Source organism: Alnus glutinosa, chromosome 10, assembly GCF_958979055.1.
Source record: "Alnus glutinosa chromosome 10, dhAlnGlut1.1, whole genome shotgun sequence".
In the NCBI taxonomy this organism is placed as follows: Eukaryota; Viridiplantae; Streptophyta; class Magnoliopsida; order Fagales; family Betulaceae; genus Alnus; species Alnus glutinosa.
This window is the reverse complement of record NC_084895.1, coordinates 10694279-10712417: the sequence shown is the minus strand read 5'-3', so window position 1 is coordinate 10712417 and position 18139 is coordinate 10694279. Positions and strand designations below refer to the sequence as shown.

Genomic DNA, 18139 nt, shown 5'->3' with positions numbered 1-18139 from the left:
CTCTTAGATCTTTATAGGTATTCCTATAACGTAAAAACATCTTCTATTGTTTAGGTTGTTTTTAAGCAGATGTGATTTGTTATGGTTTGAGTCTGAATTTGCATAATTGGAGAAAATTCCATTTTCTGTTTCTCACTTACTCTATTAGGGAACCGTTGTAACCTTGAACATTAAACCGTTTGGTCCCTTTTATATATATCGAAAGTGATCTTTTAATAAAAATTAATAACCACCCCCGCAATTTTGTTCTCTCACTTTGCAATTTCGAAACTGAAAATGTTAAAATTACAATTCCTATTCAACTATTGCACAACCTCCTAGGCACATTGGAACGTGACCTATTGAGGTTGGGCAGTAGTTGGGGGTTGTATGTATACGAAGGCCTTTCAAAACAGTATGAATTCTCTCTCATCCTTCACTGTGAATGCGTAGTACACTCTGTACCTTTCCTATGGCGGGAACACTCCAAACCCTAATTCTCACTCCTCCATCCCCCCAAACGCTGTCGTTCCGTCTCGGGACCCCACGTTTTCCGCCAAATCACGGTTTCTTCCACAGCACCTCCATCACTTTCAATCACAATCGGTCAATTTACAGACCCATCAGAGCCTTGGAGCGGTCCGATGAGGTTCGGCCTTCTCTAATTCCATCAGTTTCAATTACTTGCTTCTTCTGTGTTTGGTTACCGAGAAAATGCAGGAAAAGAAAAGAAATCACAGTTTCTGATAACTTTGAAAATAAGATATATACCCATTGTGTATGTATTACATTATATAAATTAAGTACATTATACTATTAGGCAAGCAAAGTAGCAGTAGGATGTAAATATACTTAGAATTGGAAGTATCTTTTGCATTTTCCTAGATTTTTTGTAAGTTAAATTGGTGTCTTACAAGTTGCTTATAATACTGTTATTATTTAAAGAAATATCAATTGTGTATCAGAGAGATGGAAATGGAGATAAACTTAATCGGGTTTCGGGTTCAGCGAGTGGGTTAAAGTGGGCAAAACCGTTGTTGAATTTTGTGGCGAATAACTTCCTTCCAGTAGGTAATTTGATTATATACAGTCCTTGTTATAAAAAGAACGACCTTTTTTTTTTTTTCAAAAAAAAAAAAAAAAATTCCCTTGCAATATCTTTACGTGTTTGAGGCTATCTAATGTTTTAGTATCATCTCATTTATTGATTAGAACTCTATATGTACGTGTAACCTTACGTGCAGCTCTTGTCAGTGGAGTAGCATTAGGACTTGCATATCCTAGTCTTGGTTGTCTTGCAGATAGATATTCTCTCTCAAAATTTAGCACATTTGGGATATTTATTATATCAGGTTTGTGTTTGGCATTTTTCCCCCCTTTTTGTATTGGTTTTTATACGGTTCTATGATGGCCACCACACTATTCATTTATTTGTTTGTTTATTTTTGTGTGATTTCATAGGGTTGACGTTGCGTAGTGGAGACATTGGTGCAGCTGCAGAAGCATGGCCCGTAGGAGTTTTTGGGCTTGTATGACCTCGAATTTCTTATGTCCTATCACATGCATTTTGAGGTTCATCCTCCAGAGTTTCCTTTTTCTTTCTTTCTTTCTTTCCTTTTTTTTTTTTTTTTTTTTTTTTTTTAATTAAAAAAAAATTATTCTCTCTTGCATCTTCTGTTTCCTCGACTTATATGTGGACATTTTTTGTTTTTGTTTTTTGATTGAATGTGTTGTGGATTGAAGTCATGGACAGATTTTTTTTTTTTTTGATAAGTAATAGCAATTTATTGAAAAGCGCTAAGGGGCGCATCCCTTATACACGGGAAGTATACAAGAGAGCCCTTAAACGGGTCGAACAGAAAGTAAATTTAAAAAGTCTACAAAAGTAAAGACACTCAAACAATGATGTGGCGCTATCCAAGAATATAAAATGTTGAGCAACCGCTTCCGTAGCATGGACAGAATTTTGATTGTTTCCCATACCTTTATGCAACTGCCTTATGGTAATGGATCAAAGTCTTATTCCAACACTTCCTTTCTGTATCATATGCATGAATCTATTTTAGTGGTACCTTCCCCTTGGGCCAATTACTTATCCAAAAAATGGTACCTTCAGGCACTAAGAAATAATGAAGAAAATTTTATTTTGGATGGTGGTATTTCACTCACATCTTATCTGTTTAGAGTTTTTACACTACTTGTGATGGATTACATTCTATGATCATATTTAACACTTTAAACCATGTACATTTGTACCATAATAACACTATGGGCACTATTAAATATGTGATGTGATATTGTAAAAAATTAGGAAAGCAGGTCATCATATTAGTGGGTAAAATCACTAGCACTACAAATGTTAACAATCAATAATGTTGTTGCTAACCTTCATATATATATATATATATATATTAACTCGTTCTCCACATTTTTAGATACTTTTACAAGCAGGAGTGGTCTTTGCTATGACAAAACCATAGTATTTATAATTTTGACTTAAGGGGCACTAAGGATGATTAAGAACAATAGGTCAGAGTTTCAACATTTTTGATGATTATGGTTATAATTATCTATTACCATTATTTTGAGGTTATGTGGCAGGTATAAGGATTCTTGCTATGTAGCAGGTATAAGGATTCTTGGCCAATAAAGACAATATTTGAACATGCTACAGAATGGGAAATAGTATTAAAAACACATTCAACCAATTGGATAAACTAAAAGAAAAACTATGATAAGATATGAAATTAGGTATTATTGATTAGGTGACTAGTAGGAGCTTAACACATGCATTTATATTGCTTAGTAATTATATGAAACCATAGAAAGGTGCTGATGCTTATTGAAGTTGCATAAATAGGTGAAGAAACTTATTTACATTTGATAAGATTAAATAGAGGTAAAAATGGTAATAGAAATCACTTTATGGATTATAAATCTAAGTTGATTCAAGATTCAATTCTCTGCATGTTGTAGATTCCTACATTTCTAAGTTTCTACATGGTCCCCTGTTTGACGATCTTATATATCACTTACTGCCATTTTTAAGGGACTCTGTGTGTGATGCCTATCTATGAATAACCTCGTTACAGCTTAGACTGGTTAACAGATGCTTGCTGCTGCTGCAAGCTAATTGCCTAACTGGGGACTTGACCTCCTGCGACTTCCTTAATTATGTTTTTCCCTTATGCTAATCGCTCACACAACCCCTGGGACTTGAACCCATAACCTTATCCACCATCCCAGTCTTAATGGGGGGTGGAGCTGCCATTTGGCCCAACAGCCATTGGCAAGGAACCTACTTTCTTCTCATGGTTAAGTGGTTGGCAACATAGTTTATTGCCCATCATCGCCGCTCTACTGTAGCGTCATTGCTGAACATTAGAAATTTATTGGTTTCTTATCTGGACTGGTATACATTCGCAATTCATTGGTATCTATTTTACTGTTGTATAACCTGGACTGGTATATATGTTATCAATTCTTGCTTCTCCTCTCTTTGCAGGTGTCCATTCTGATGATCTCTCCATACTTTTCAAGAGCAATACTGCAAATGCAGATGCAACCCCAAGAATTTGTTACAGGTTTGACGATTGTAATTATTTTTCTTGTAGGATTGGTACAAAGTACATGCATAACATACTTAAGTTCACATACACAACTTATACATTTGTACACATAGTAAGTACACATGCACATGTGCACGCGCGCACACAAATATATCTGTTGACACTGGTGTAAAACTAAGTTAGTATACACCAATCAACAACTTTTGTACAATTTATATTTTTCCAAAACCACTATAGGATTATTTGCTCCCTACATTTCCACATGCATGTCAAATATCGAATTGATCCATTGTCATTGCCATTAGATAATAAAGTCCACATCTTCTTTTTTTAACTCCAATTTTCAATGTTATGGATGATACAGCTGTTGATCTTAATTGGCATGATGTTTGGTAAGCATGACAGATACTGGAAAATATGAATCTATTGGTGGCTTCTTTAAAATATGAGTACTACCAAAATTTTGACTCATTGAAAGATTTACTGTTTTTATCTTCAATGATGGATTCATATGCATGCAAATGCTCACCATTCTGTGCATGTACATGTTTGTTCCTGCATTCAGAGACAAAACTAGAATTTTAGGTTTTGGGGGAGGGGGAACTAAAAGACTTTTTGGAGTAAAAAATTAATTTTGGAGGGTCTATCTCATTAAAAAACAAATAATTTAGAGGAAATTTTAAAATTTTGGGGCAGACATTACATGTAGTTCTGCTCCTGCATGCATGTATGCACCTTAGAAGGCATTTTTCTATTACATTTAATGCACCTTAAAACGTTCATAATTTTAATCTTTGAACTTCAAGTTGAAAGACAAAGATGAAAAATTTGGAGAAAGAAGAAGGGAATAGTCTTATTCCACTGCACTGCTTCATATTTAGAATCTTGTAAGTGTATGCTTGTAAGCGTTGTAAGCATATGCTTACAAGATTCTAAATAGAAAAAAAGTCCTACAACCTATTATGGAAATAAAATTATTGTATATTTTTTTGATAAGTAATAAAGATTTTATTAAAAAAAGTGTAAGGTGCTTCAAAGTACACATGAAGTATACACAGGAATAAGCAAACCAGCCCACAAAAAGAAACCCAACAAACCCGCAAGGACCTAAAGCCCTCAAACCCGAAACCCACATGAAGCACTCAACGCTACAGCATGTGAGTCTTGCTTTTCCCTCGCCGAGAGGACGCACTTGCATCACTGTAGTTAATGGACATTTTCAGATTCAATAGCTCCCTCTACCTTTGGTCTTGCATAGGAAATAAACAGGTTTAATCAAATCAGGTAATAATAGGAAATAAACGCATGTCATAAGTTTTCTTCTTCAACACTTCCCCCTAAGCTAACACAGTGCAAGTAGAAGCTGTGTGTAACTCTCGGAAGGTAAAGGGTAAACGGGAGATTCAAAACTTGGAGTGCTCCATCAACTATGATACAAAGGGTGCATCCAATAGGCAGGGAAAAGACAAATTTGAAGCTGTTTAGCGTTGAGGGCTTTGGGGTTTCTTTTAGGGCTTTGCTGTTCCGTGGGGTTTGGGTTTGAGGGTTTGTCGGGTTTTGGGTTTGTGGGTCTTGGGTTGGAGGGTTTGGGTTTTCCGCTCGTTTTGGAGCCTCTTTTGTATTCAAGGGCACCTTTCGGTTTTAATAAATTATTATTCATAAAAAAAAAAAACTTCCCCTCAAGCTAAGGCAAAGATGTTTCGCATGACTAGCTTGCACAATGCTGAATGAAGAGCACTATTGGACGCTCCCTTTGTCAAAATATTTGCAATTTGTCCTCCCCGTCTTCACATAAGGTGTACAAATCAATCCTACATACAATTTTTCCTTGATGAAATGTCTATCAATTTCAATGGGTTTAGTGCGAACTTACTGAACAGGATTATGAGCAAAAGAAATGATACACACTTACTCTCACACTCCCAAATGCACACTTTGTTATATGGCTCTAAAAATTATCATTAGATTTGGATGGATCACTATTAGATTTTGGATCGAATGGTGATTTTTAGTGCCACGTAAGGGAGTGGGAGTGGGAGTGGGAGTGGGAGTGTGTGCAACATTTTGCTACGAGCAATATTAATGGCAATCTTAATTTTGCAATATAATCTCATCGAATCCTTATAATCATATTTGAGTTCTTTTAGTAGAAATTTCAACCACAATAATGCACATATTCTGTGGGCCATGCCTCAAAATTCAGCTTTTGTACTTGATCTAGCAACCACTAATTGTTTCTTACTACGCCAGATAACTAGATTTCTTCTCACAAAAGTGCAATATCTTGAAGTAGATCATCGATCTGTGACTGACTCAGCCCAATCAACATCTATGTAAGCTTTTATTTTCTGGTGATCATGTTTGGCAAACAAAAACCCTTACTCAGTGAAGATTTCAAATGTTGAAGTATTTTGTAAACCACTTCCATATGAGATTCCCGAGGTGGGTACTTAAATTGGTTCACTACACTGACATCATAGGCAATATCTGGACAAGTGTGCGACAAATATATTAATCTTCCAACTAATCATTGATACCTGCCTTTATCAACTAGATAACTTTCATCACTCTCCTCTAACTTCTTGTTTTCTTCTAGTGGGTTGTCAACTGTTTTACATCCAAGCATTCCCGTTTCCTTGAGTCAATCAAGTACATATTTTCGTTGAGAGACGAATATCCCATGTCTCCATCCAGCTACCTAAATGCCAAGAAAATATTTCAAACTTTCCAAGTCTTTCATTTCAAACTCATGGGCGAGATATTTTCCTTAAGTCTTGCATTTCTTCATCATCATTCTTGGTCAGTAGTTTGTCATCCACATAAACAATTAAAGTAATTACCTTCCCTTGTATAGACCATTTAATGAACAATGTGTGATCAGCCTGGCTCTACTTGTTGTTACACTTTTGTATAGCCCAAGAAAATCTTTCAAACTACGCACTACGAGATTGTTTTAAACCATACAGTGCCTTTTTTCAGTTTACGCTCTTTACCATTGACTGAAGAATCTTGAAGTCCAAGCCGAATCTCCACGTATGCCTCTTTCTCTAGGTTTCCATGAAGAAATGCGTTTTTTACATGTATACCTCTTCTTTTATGCTTCACACAGACTTATGGGTGTTACTTTCATTGGCAACAATGGTGCCTTTTCAGTTTATGCACTTTCCATTGTTGTCAATGAAAGTACGACCCCGATTGAGTTCATCTTCGCCATTGGAGCAAATGTTTCCTGATAGTTTATCCCATAAGTCTTCGTGAAGCCTTTCACAACCAATTTAGCCGTGTATCTCTCGACTGAACCATCAGCTTTATGTTTCACTGTAAACTCCCATTTGAATCCTATTGCCTTCTTTCCTTTAGGTAATTCAACTAGGTCGTATGTGTTATTTTTATAAAGAGCTCTAATCTTTTCCTGCATTGCTTCCCTCCACTTTGGGTCCTCAAGTGTGTCCTGGACACTTTGGGAAATAGACACAGAATAGTTTTGCAAAGAAAGTACGATAGGGTAATGAAAGATTGTTATAAGAAACAAAATTAGATACGGAATGTTGAGTACAAGATCTGATTCCTTTATTACCTGAGTCAAGAGTTGATGTTTGGTTGAGAAGCTGAAGAATAGTCTTACTCCTTGGATGTCTGGAATAAACTTGTAATCCCTCTACAAGTGACTCAACTTGCTCACCAACATTTTGCTGTGGTTGTTGACTATCACATTCTGGAACATCCTGTTCTCGCAACGTAGGTACATATAAGGAATCTGTCATTATAGGTAAAGGATCTATAGAGTTACGTATAAAAAAAAAGGTAAAGGATCTATAGAGCATTTCTCTTCTTCACCTGTCTCCCCTTGAAGAGAAATCACAGGAGGAGAAAAATAGGACTAAGCCTCCTCACCCACATACAATCCGTTTCACGCAACCAAGCAGATCGAGAATGAGAAAGTTTTGATTGACACAGGTGCAGCGGTGATGCTGGTGGCACAAACTCACCCGAAAGGATTTCCCAAAGAATCTCGAACGTGGGTCTTCTGTGGTGACCATTGACCAGTGCAGACTGAGCGTGAGTCTGCCAATCTAGGCGACACATGCACGAAACGAAAACCAACCACAACCGCTCTAATACCAAACTGAAAGAAAAAAGTCGAAAAGTTTTGAAATAGAAGGGAATATTGTCTTATTCCACTGCACTGTTTTGTACCCATACAAAAGTAATAGAAAAGTCCTACAACATATTATTGAAATACACTTATTGTATGTTACAATAATAGGAAATAACGCATGTCAGAAGTTTCCTTCTTCAACAGTTAATGCTCTTAGCTCTGGTTACTGCATTTCAAAAATGCTTGTGTTTCTAAGTAACTTTGCAGTTGACAAAGTTGTGAAAGCAGTAATTTATTATCGTCTCCACCTTATTTGCAAACTATGCAGTGGTTTCTCTGGTTATACAGGACTGGCTATATTTAGCTGTATGCCAACTACATTATCAAGTGGAGTGGCACTTACTCAGGTTTGCTAATTTCCTAACTATCTCCTTCCTCGTCTTATTTTTACATATTTAGGTTTGAAGATTAACAGAATGTTGCATTCCTCAAATGCAGCTTGCTGGAGGGAATTCCGCCCTTGCTCTTGCCATGACAGTGATATCTAATATGTTAGGAATTTTAATGGTGAGTTGCAGGAGCCAGATCTCTAGCATCCCTTTTAATACATTTCTGCGTGTACAACTATTTTAAAGTCTTTGGAGAATTTACTGCAGTCTTTGATCATTATGCATATAACACATGTTGGTAGTTGTGCAGTCTGAATTTTAATTTGGCGCTCGCCATGCATAGTTATTGCAGTACTGTAGTTTTGTGTTGTTTTATTAATGATATATAAGTTGTCTACATTATGTGTTTGCACTTGGGCACCCAGACTTGGGGTGCCAAAAAAGAAGTTTTGGGACATAGCCATTTTCTGTTATCACTCGGTCTAGCCTCTTTTGTTGCCTCTGTGTTATCAGATAAATGAGAAGTTCAATCTGGTTATACTTTGAAAGAAGTTCAATCTTCTGTCCTCTTTTACTGTTTCTATTTTTCTGCTTTATAATCCTATTTTGCCTATTTGTTCTTTTCCTTGTGGTGTCTCCAACAAAATTTACTTGTCATCAGTCCTTGAAGTTGTTCTAGTTGGTTATAACAGTAATTCCACACTAAAGATGCTCTTTTCTTCTTTCTTTCTCTCTCTCCTCCCCCTCCCCCCTTTCACTGAGTTATTACATCAAAGATGCCTGGGAACTCCTCCTGAGGCTCAAATGTCCTTTCTGAGGGTTTTGGTATGTCCCTCCCTTTCCATAGGAGAACTTTTTGTCTGCTGAGAGTGAATTATTTTTCTTCATTTTTACTTTGCATGCGGAATATTCCACTAAATATCAAGTCCTTGCTAATTCGTGATATTCTTTTCCATTATGTTTTTAAGAACAATTTAAATTGTTATTAGTCGTGCAATTAAGTTGTGTATGTATAATTTTTTATTTTACTATGGCAATCAATACTTGGTTGGAACTCGTAACTGGGGTGATGTCTTTGTTTTGTTTCTTGATGTCAATATTCATATGGTTTGAAGTTGTATATGGATTAAAAGCAGCAAAATATATATATTTTTTCTCAATGTTTCAGCATGATCAACTGGACTTTATATTCTCTCCATTTGTAGTCATTAATTTCTTCTTTATATACAGTGATTTTGGGTCAGTATGACCTGCTAACATCAAAGTTTTTCTGTGTTATTTTATATATCTGGGCTAATGATATATTGCTTTTTAGGTCCCATTTTCTATTTCAAAATTCATTGCTGATGGAGTTGGTGTATCTGTTCCAACTAAGCAGCTGTTTAGGAGTCTTGTTCTCACACTTCTAGTCCCACTAATCTTGGGGAAGGTAACTTATCCATTTCCTTGCACTTAAAAAATGGTAATTCCTGTAGTATCAGCATTTCAAAATGCAAACTGAAATGACTTTTTATTATATGATACTTGCACATCATGGAAAGCTCTCAATTGGTTTCCTGAAAGTGAAAATGGTTTTATATATTGAAATATGAATAAAAATTTGAGCACTTTTAGTTTACTAATTAAAATAAAAAATCTTTTGGCACATATAGGTTACCATGATTAGCCGAAAGTGAATACAAGTTCTTTCTTAAGAATTTTTATTGTAAACTTTGCATGACAGGCGTTATAGATATCATTTTTGGATAAAATTTCCAGTTATAAATGTATACTGTATTTCTTTATGGCATAATTTTTGACAAATACATTGAAGCTTGGACTACTGTCTATATATACTCATTACGTTATGGAATTACTTAGAGTTGAATATGGAGTAGTTCTTACACTGCCACTATATTATATATCTAAGCTTATATAAGCTTGGAGCATCGTTCATTTTATGGACACACTTCATCTCATGTATAGTAAGGTTTATCCAACCACTTTGGGTCAGCTACATGGCAATTTTCTTGTAATGGCCACCCAAGGAATCATGGATGTGGCTATAAAGCAGATGTGACTGAGTTGACATACAATATGATGTGCTATGCACAATCCAGCAGTATACGAATTTTATGTTTTTGGATACATGTTGACTCTAAGGTTGATATGACACGTATGACACAATTTATTCATTTTTTAATCCTTTTCCTTTTCTTTGTGGAAAATTGAAAGAGGTGAAGAGGGGAAGGGGGAGGAGTGGCTTAAAAAGCTCCTTTCTTTCTCTCTCTCTCTCTACTAATAAAAAAAGAAAAGAAAATTTAGAACAAGGGTTTCAATTGGAGGAAACCCTATCATAACATGCTTAATTAAAAGGGTGTTACAATTATTTTACAATTTTCAGGTTGGAAAAACCTCTTACAATGATGTGTGTTGTTTTTGAAAATTAATTTGAACCTTTTAGAATTTGTTTTCTTTATGGAAGATGTTTGCTTGAATTGTTATATTTCTGCTATGTCTGTAGTCTTTAACTTTGTTATGTTGGCATACATTTTATCATGTGTGTACGTGTTACATAACTGCCTTCAAGTAAACACACGCACAAACATAATGTCTTGGATAGTTGTTTGACAAAAGTGTTTCATTTCCCTCCCATGTTGACAATGTTTTGGTCCATGAAGTAGAAGGTGGATAGGGGATTATAACATTATTTGGAACTACCAAGGGAACTGAGAGAGTCCCATTTTTAGAATAGAAGGTTAAGACTTTCTACCTCGAGGATAGACATGGGATGAACATCAGTTTGTTGAATAGCACCAAATACAATGATTTCTATTGGTTTGGGAAACTTTACTGCTGTTCTCTCCCATATGCAGTCGCTATCTTGTAGTTTCTTTATGCATTTCAAAGATATTCTTTGTCAATAAATTCCTTGTTATATCGAGAGATACAAACGAGCCAAACTTCAATTCTTGCATGTGAATCTGGTTTTTGGATAAGTACTATCACATCATTGTCTTTTACCTTCATTGTCGTGTTTGACTTGTTTCCAATAGTAATTCACCTGTTTTGCTCAACAGGTCTTTCGAGAATCTTTTAAAGGTGAGTTTTTATCTTTTTTTTTCTATTTCAGAATTTTGATGGCCCTTTTTGTGATGGGTGAAATTGTGCATGCGGACTGTCTTATACATATGTTACAATAGAAGATGATCAGTGAGAATGTATTTATACTATTAAGTGAATTTGGCAGGAGAGGAATAGGAGAGAATGGAGAATAGAGCAAGGAAAGTTTGTGGTGGTTGGGGGGGGGGGGGGGGGGGGGGGATGGAGGGTGTTTTTCCCCTGTTTGGAATGACAGGAAAGGGAAAAATTTAAGAGGGGGAGGAGCTGTATCCCATATCCTCTCCAAAATGGGAGGGACAGGGAATGGCAAATGATTTTACATATTTGTACTTTTGGTCGCTAAAATAAGTAACTCTCTTTCCTTCTGCGTTTCCATTTCTTCTACCAAATGCCTCTATGAAAAATACTAGTCCTTTCCTGCCTCCAACTTTTCTATCTCGACATGTTTTTAGTATACCTAAGTTATATTAGAAGATGCTGATGATCTTAAATACCTTTCTAATTGTTGTAGTCCTCATTAAATGCGAGTTGCAGGTCTGGCAGACTTTGTTGATCAAAACCGCAAACTCTTTTCGAAGTTCAGTGCACTCTTTCTTAGTCTAGTAAGTGTTATACCTTGCTTAGTTTTCTTTTTTATTCTTCATTTTATTGTGATCTCATGATTATAATCACTTTAGTTGCTGCATTCACAATAATAATTGTTACGGGAATTTACATGTTGGGTTGATTGTGCGGGGCTTTTGTTCGGATATACAGCCATTTAGTGCTGAGGTTTATAGGCTTTTTTCTTGGCATATATCTTATGGTCCTTATGAAATCCTAACCATATTCCCTTTCTGATCCCACAAAGATCTCTAAATGCATTGCAAAACACCAATGCTTGATTTAAAAATTCATTTTACTTTTTGTTTTGTCAATTAATTAATTTTAAATATTCAGCTGTAGATGATGGTCTTCTTTTTGCTTTTCTGTCTTTGTATTTTTCCAGTAAATTATTTTGTTTTATAAAATTGAATAATGTTGTGATGGAAGTATTGCATCTACTGGTCTTTTGTATTCAATTTTCTAAACAAAACATGCTTAATAGTTATTCTCTTCACAAAATAACTTCAATATATATTTTCAAGTAACTTGGAATGTGATGTAATTTATAGTTGTTTACGTTGTAGTTATCCGGAGAATTGTCTATTTCTTGCCTATTCTTCTCTAATGTTGCTCATATTATATGGAATTGTTATGATTGATAACTTATAAGCAATATCCATGTCTCTTTTCCCAATTCATAAAATGTGCAGTAATGATTTCTAATTACTCATAATTTTCATGACTCATGTACAACTGGTGGTATCACACTTGTTCCGAACTTTCTTGCAAATACTTAGGTATACAAGTCCTTTGCATAACTATTTTTTCAAGATGTCTTGGGAAATTTTTCTACTTGTCAAAAATGGTTCCTGTAGGCATCTAGATTTTACTTGTTTGGCATGGGACACATGCATGTCTTTTGCGTTTGGTAGTGATTATGATTTGAACATTAATGGTTGTTTAGGTACCATGGATACAAGTGAGTAGGTCGAGGTCACTGCTATTGATGGTTAAGCCTACGGTTTTTCTCATAGCTATTGGAATGGGGGCGTATGTTTTTCACTCATATTTTTTTTGTACTATTTGAGTGTCATTTATCTATTACTTTCTTAATGATATTATTTGTAAATTCGTTTTCCTGCTTGACAGCAGTTTGTAGGTTATCAACTTGCCATGAAATGTAAATAATCTGTCATTTAATTTTAGGGCAGCAATAATGCAGCTGTCAATTGACCAGTCTATAGGGTGTGTAGGTGATACTATGCCTACCCATACTTTCTCATTGCATGCCTATTGGGGCAGAGTTCGACCATATAGGTTTCAATCTAGTTCTCTATCGGTGCTATTTAGATAATGTTCAAAATATATAATACTTGGAAATTTTGAAATGGTGAAGTTTCATTTTTTTTTTTTCTGTTAATTTTCTATTAAGCTTCCTATAAATAGGAGACTCCTATATATGCTTAAATTTGTGTATGTATCCTCCTAACTTGATATGAGTTAAGATCTGAATCACTCACTCTCGATTTTCAGTTACTGCAAACTTTTTGGGCTTTAATATAGTAGCATAAACTAACAAGTGGAATTTGTTTTTTTTTTTTTTACTGCAGACTTCTGCATGTTATCTTGTTGGCATTTAATGCCCTTGCTATACAGAGCCTCTCAGCTGTCACTGCTGGTAGCAAATCCATTTTTTCCAAGAAAGAAAATGCCAGTGCTCTTGTACTTGTTGCCAGCCAGGTGATTATTGATTTGAGGAAATAATTATTTCTTTAGCAAGCAAACAAACATGTATCATGTAAGTACCTAGGTTTCCTCATTTAAACAAATTGTTGAGGCTGCTTGATGTGTTGCCGTGTTGTAGAAAACTCTGCCTGTGATGGTGGCTGTTGTGGAGCAGCTCGGTGGTGCGTTTGGTGAATCTGGTTTGCTAGTTCTTCCTTGTGTTGCAGCGCATTTAAACCAGGTTATTCATCTCTTTGTTCACCTATATTTTGTATTTATCTTTGTTATTACTGACATAAATATTTGCTGTAGATTATTCTGGATTCTCTTCTCGTTAACTTCTGGCTTCGGAAAGATACAGTATCCTACAATGCCAAGGTCAACTAAGTAATGGAATAAGCCCTTTTTTATGCTGTGTTATTCTTAGCTGATCACAATATGCTTGTATTTTGGTATGGTGCAAGTACATTGCATTCATTTGGTTGATTCTTCAATAGGGATTGAAACGAGCAGCTTAATGGGAGTTTTACCTGTCTATTTTTATTTACATGTTATTGTTCATCTGCATCATCAAATGTACCATTTGTATTATTAGTTCAAATGCCTAAAATGAATGTGTAATTCAGTGGAAAATTTCAACCCTACATTTCACTGCAAATCCTTATAGTTCCATAATGACTATTCTTTTCTTTGTTAGGAAAAAAATATTATAGAGGTCCTTGTGGCTTGACCTTTTGTCAAATAACTCATGTTTTAAATGCATTAAATCACTATTTAAGGTATGCACCGTTATCAAATCACTCATTTAGATTTTTCAATCGCGAGCAACACCATTTAGGTTGTTAGTCACGGCATATCTAATCAAAATTTTGATGTGTATATATTTTTAAGTCATCACCACCAAATCATTTAAAACATTCTACCAAAAAAGAGAAAAAGAAAAAAAGGAAAAAAAGAAAAAAAGAAAGATAGAGGTAGTTGGAGGTGATCGAGCCAGCCTCAAAGGCTATATAGGGTGGTTTGGTTATCTCCATCTAGGTTTTTGGAGGGTGATTGAACCACCCTCAGTGATCTTTTTGGGTGATTCGCCTACCATCTTTAGGTGGGTTAGACCACTCCTTGTAGCCTTTTGGGGTTTGTTAGGTCACTCCAAGAGGCTTGGTAGGGCATGGTCAAATCACTTCATAATTTAAAGGGGGTGGTTTGCAAAGGCTATGGGCTGCACAAATATTCTTCACTTTCTAAAAGTAGCCTTTGGGAGGTGTTTTGCCATCCTCTTTTGAGAGTGGTGGTGGTTTGACCGTCTTCAACCAAGCCTTAGGAGGTGGGCAAACCACCCCTTCGGAGTTTGGGGTGATTGAGTTACCCTAAAGGCCACTGAGGGCGGTTCGGCCACCTCAAAGGTTAGATTTGGACAGAAATAAAGAAGTGAAAAACGCGAAATACTTAAAAAGAGTAAGAAGTTGGACTTCAAAATTTAGGAAGTAAAATTTTCATGTAGGATTGCTCGAGGATTTATTTATTTATTTTCCTTTTTAAAAAATGCAGTGGTGCAGCCTCAAACATATGCACCCATGTCAAAATTTGATTGAATAGAATGTGGCGATGAACCTATGTGTTTTTGCTTACAGTTAAATAAACCTAATGGAGACTGATTTATAATAACTTTACATACCTTAAGATGTGATTTGATGTCTTTAAAAGCCTAAAGAGTGCATCTATTAAAAAAAAAAACCTAAAGAATAATTTGATAGGAGGTCATAAACCTTTAAAGTACTTGGTATCATTTCGGCATTTGCTTGTGCCTGACACCAGCTGCCAAGGTAAAGGACCAATACATAAAACGTAACTCCATATTCTAATCACGAAAAAACTGTAATAAATGAATTAGGTGTAACACATACTTCTCATTGCATATTACATCCATTATTTTATGTATTAAACATTAAATCAAATTTAAATTAATATTTCACTCAAATTATATACGGAAGTTTCTTGTAGATGGCGGTCATCATTTTTTTTTTTTTTTTTTTTTTTTTTTTTTTTTCTGGATCAGGTCTGTCTGAGCAAGCAAACAAAAGTAGTGACAGAAGTCTACGTTACTAGCCTTAAAAAATTGACATGTGTCCCTATACCTAATTAAAAATTAAAAAATTTTAAAACTACAAATAAGAAAAACTTTTTGAAAAAAAAAAAAAAACAAAAAATAGGGGTGGTTCGAGCCACCCCTTTGGGCAAAATGGGGGTGGCCTATTTAGGAGTGGTTCAACCACCCCCAAAGAGCAAAATGGGGGTGGCTCGTTTGGCCTGGGAGTGGTTTCAATCACCCGCTACAGCCAGTTTGGGGGTGGCCGAACTACCCCATGGCCTTTGAGGGTGGTTCGACCACTCCCACAAGACCAAAAGGAAAAAGAAAAACAAATCGTCTTAGGATTTGGCCATTGGGGTGGCTGAAACCATCCTAAGGCCAAACGAAGATGGCTCTCTATTTGGTTTTTAAGTTTTTTTTTTTTTTTAATGGGGCATAGGACACGTGTTAGTTTCTTCAGTATGCTGATGTGGACTACTATCAATTTTTAAACGGAAGTTGCATGGAGGTACTATATCCATTTTTAGCCATAAACGAGACATCATCTCTAATACAAAATAAAGCACATGAGGCAAAAATAAAGCCGTTTCAACCAAAGGGGTCAAAAGTATTTATCCATAGTTTTAGTTCAAAAATTATGTTGATTTTCACGGATTGCACGTCTTATTTTTTTTGAAGAAAGGATGTTTGGGACAAAATGCCAACATTGTAATAAGGTCATGTCTTGAGAAATGAAGGGTTTGTTTAAAGTTGTGGTTTCAAAAAGTGCGATTAAAAAATAACAACTTTAAAATGTGCGATTAGAAAACACAGTTAAGCGTTTAGTAAAATTACGGTTTGACATTTAAAATCGCAGTTTAGCTTTTAAAATCATACGTTTTTAAAAACGCACACCTAACATTTGATTTGAAAGCAAAGTTTTTTCTACGTTTTCAAACTACAATTTTTTTAACACACACTCGCAAATGATATACTTTCTTTGATTTGAATTAAAATCGCACTTTTCCAACTACATGGATCACTGGTTGAAAGTGTTGGGAATGTTTTATATGTTAAAACTAAAAACAAGGACACTTTAATGAACCCACAACCTACCAAATGTATTAAGGCAATTGAAGATATTCGGTCTCCTCTAGATATCACGACACCATCTTTCCAAAATCACAAGAAGACAATTGTCACTCAAGAGACCGAGTAATGTTTATTGCACAACTTTTACACAACTCTAACAACTTTTTTTAAGATCAATCATTAGATATTTAGGGCACACATGTAGGAAAACAGATCCAATGGTTGATCATAAAAAAAAGTTGTTAAAGTTGTGTAAAAGTTATACAAAAGTTGTGCAAAAAACATTACTCCAAGAGACCAAGATGCCAGATCATGAGGAGAGCTCAACAAGGAAATATCAAAGCCAGAGAAGGTTGCCTAAAGTGCAACCATGCAGAGAAGGCAAGATGTAAGAATTACTACAACCAGAAAAGGCATGGACGTCTCTGATGAGTGCCAAATATTGTATATTTGGACCCCTTAATTTGCATTTATTAAACCTTTAGCTTTGTTATTTTCTGATTTCTTGGCTAGTTTTGGTCTTTCAGTGTTTTGCAAGACTTTGAGATAAAATCCAGTATTTTCTGTGCGACTTGCAAAGAAACAGGAGAAGAAGTCGTTAGAGGCATTCAAAGCACGGGTGTTAGGGCTTACGTGGCAGCATCCTTGGAGAATCAAGTACCTGGAATGCGCACAAAGGCTCAAGCACGATGTCGATCGATCGACCAAGATAGTCGATTGAGCGCATTGTCGATCAATCGACCAAAATATTCGATTGATCGCATTGTCGCTCGAGCGACAATTAGGGCTGACGTAGCATGCACAATTTCAATGCTCTGAGGAATGCTGACAAGCCTATTAGGGTTTTCTAGGGGTAGATGCGTCATTTTGTAAAAGTTTGCCTAAACCCTAGCGTTCTTTTCACCTATTAGGATTTAGAGGGGAAGATGTGCCATTTTGTAAAAGTTAGGTTTAACCTAATCTTCTGCTATAAATACTCCATGCTATGCACCACTTAGAGCATCCTGTACATAGTACATATCAACTTTTCTCTTCAGAGCACTTGTCTTAGCTCTTGTATTTTTTTTTTTATTTCTTTTAATTTAAAGTTATTCGATTTTCCATTCTTCTTTTATTTTCTTTGCTATTTAGATTCATCGCTTTATTTTTATGTTATTTAAATTTCAGTTCTTCTTTCTTTTCCTTGTCATTTTAATTCATCGCTTATTTAATTTTCAGTTCTTCTTTCTTTTTCTTGTCATATTAATTTATCGCTTTAAATTTATTTAAAGTTATCTTGTTTCTTTATCTTCTTTTCTTTTTCTCATCGTTCTATTCTATTTTTTTATGTTTTATATTTTTGTTATTCTCGTCTTTAGCCATGAGAGGTTAAATCTTCAACTAAGGTTGAAGATGAAACCTAGTTGAAGATGAAACCTCGTCATTGATAAAGACACGTTTTTGTTGTTTTTTTATACAATCCCGAATTCTTTTTTCACTACATTGTTCAAGTCCAAATTCAATTTTTTGATTTTTGTCTTTTGATTGAATG

The 18139-nt window shown here is 35.3% G+C and overlaps 1 protein-coding gene across 1 annotated transcript; it reads left to right on the top strand.

Moving 5' to 3' along the window:
• Positions 1-386: 386 nt before the first annotated feature.
• LOC133878863 (probable sodium/metabolite cotransporter BASS4, chloroplastic) lies at positions 387-14049 on the top strand. The gene is made up of 14 exons (XM_062317417.1): positions 387-628; positions 945-1050; positions 1224-1331; positions 1441-1508; positions 3485-3563; positions 7996-8054; positions 8146-8214; positions 9352-9465; positions 11096-11117; positions 11673-11740; positions 12688-12773; positions 13334-13463; positions 13588-13689; positions 13761-14049. Exons 1-14 carry the CDS (start codon positions 425-427, stop codon positions 13833-13835), a joined length of 1290 nt encoding a protein of 429 aa, XP_062173401.1. The 5' UTR covers positions 387-424; the 3' UTR covers positions 13836-14049.
• Positions 14050-18139: the final 4090 nt, after the last annotated feature.

What these genes read in the sequence shown, in the direction of transcription:
- LOC133878863 (XM_062317417.1), top strand. Translation starts at nt 425, where the DNA reads ATGCGTAGTACACTCTGTACCTTTCCTATGGCGGGAACACTCCAAACC. An exon ending in GTGGAGTGGCACTTACTCAG is followed by an intron (nt 8,055 to 8,145) that starts GTTTGCTAATTT and finishes CCTCAAATGCAG; the next exon opens with CTTGCTGGAGGGAATTCCGC. An exon ending in ATAGCTATTGGAATGGGGGC is followed by an intron (nt 12,774 to 13,333) that starts GTATGTTTTTCA and finishes TTTTTACTGCAG; the next exon opens with ACTTCTGCATGTTATCTTGT.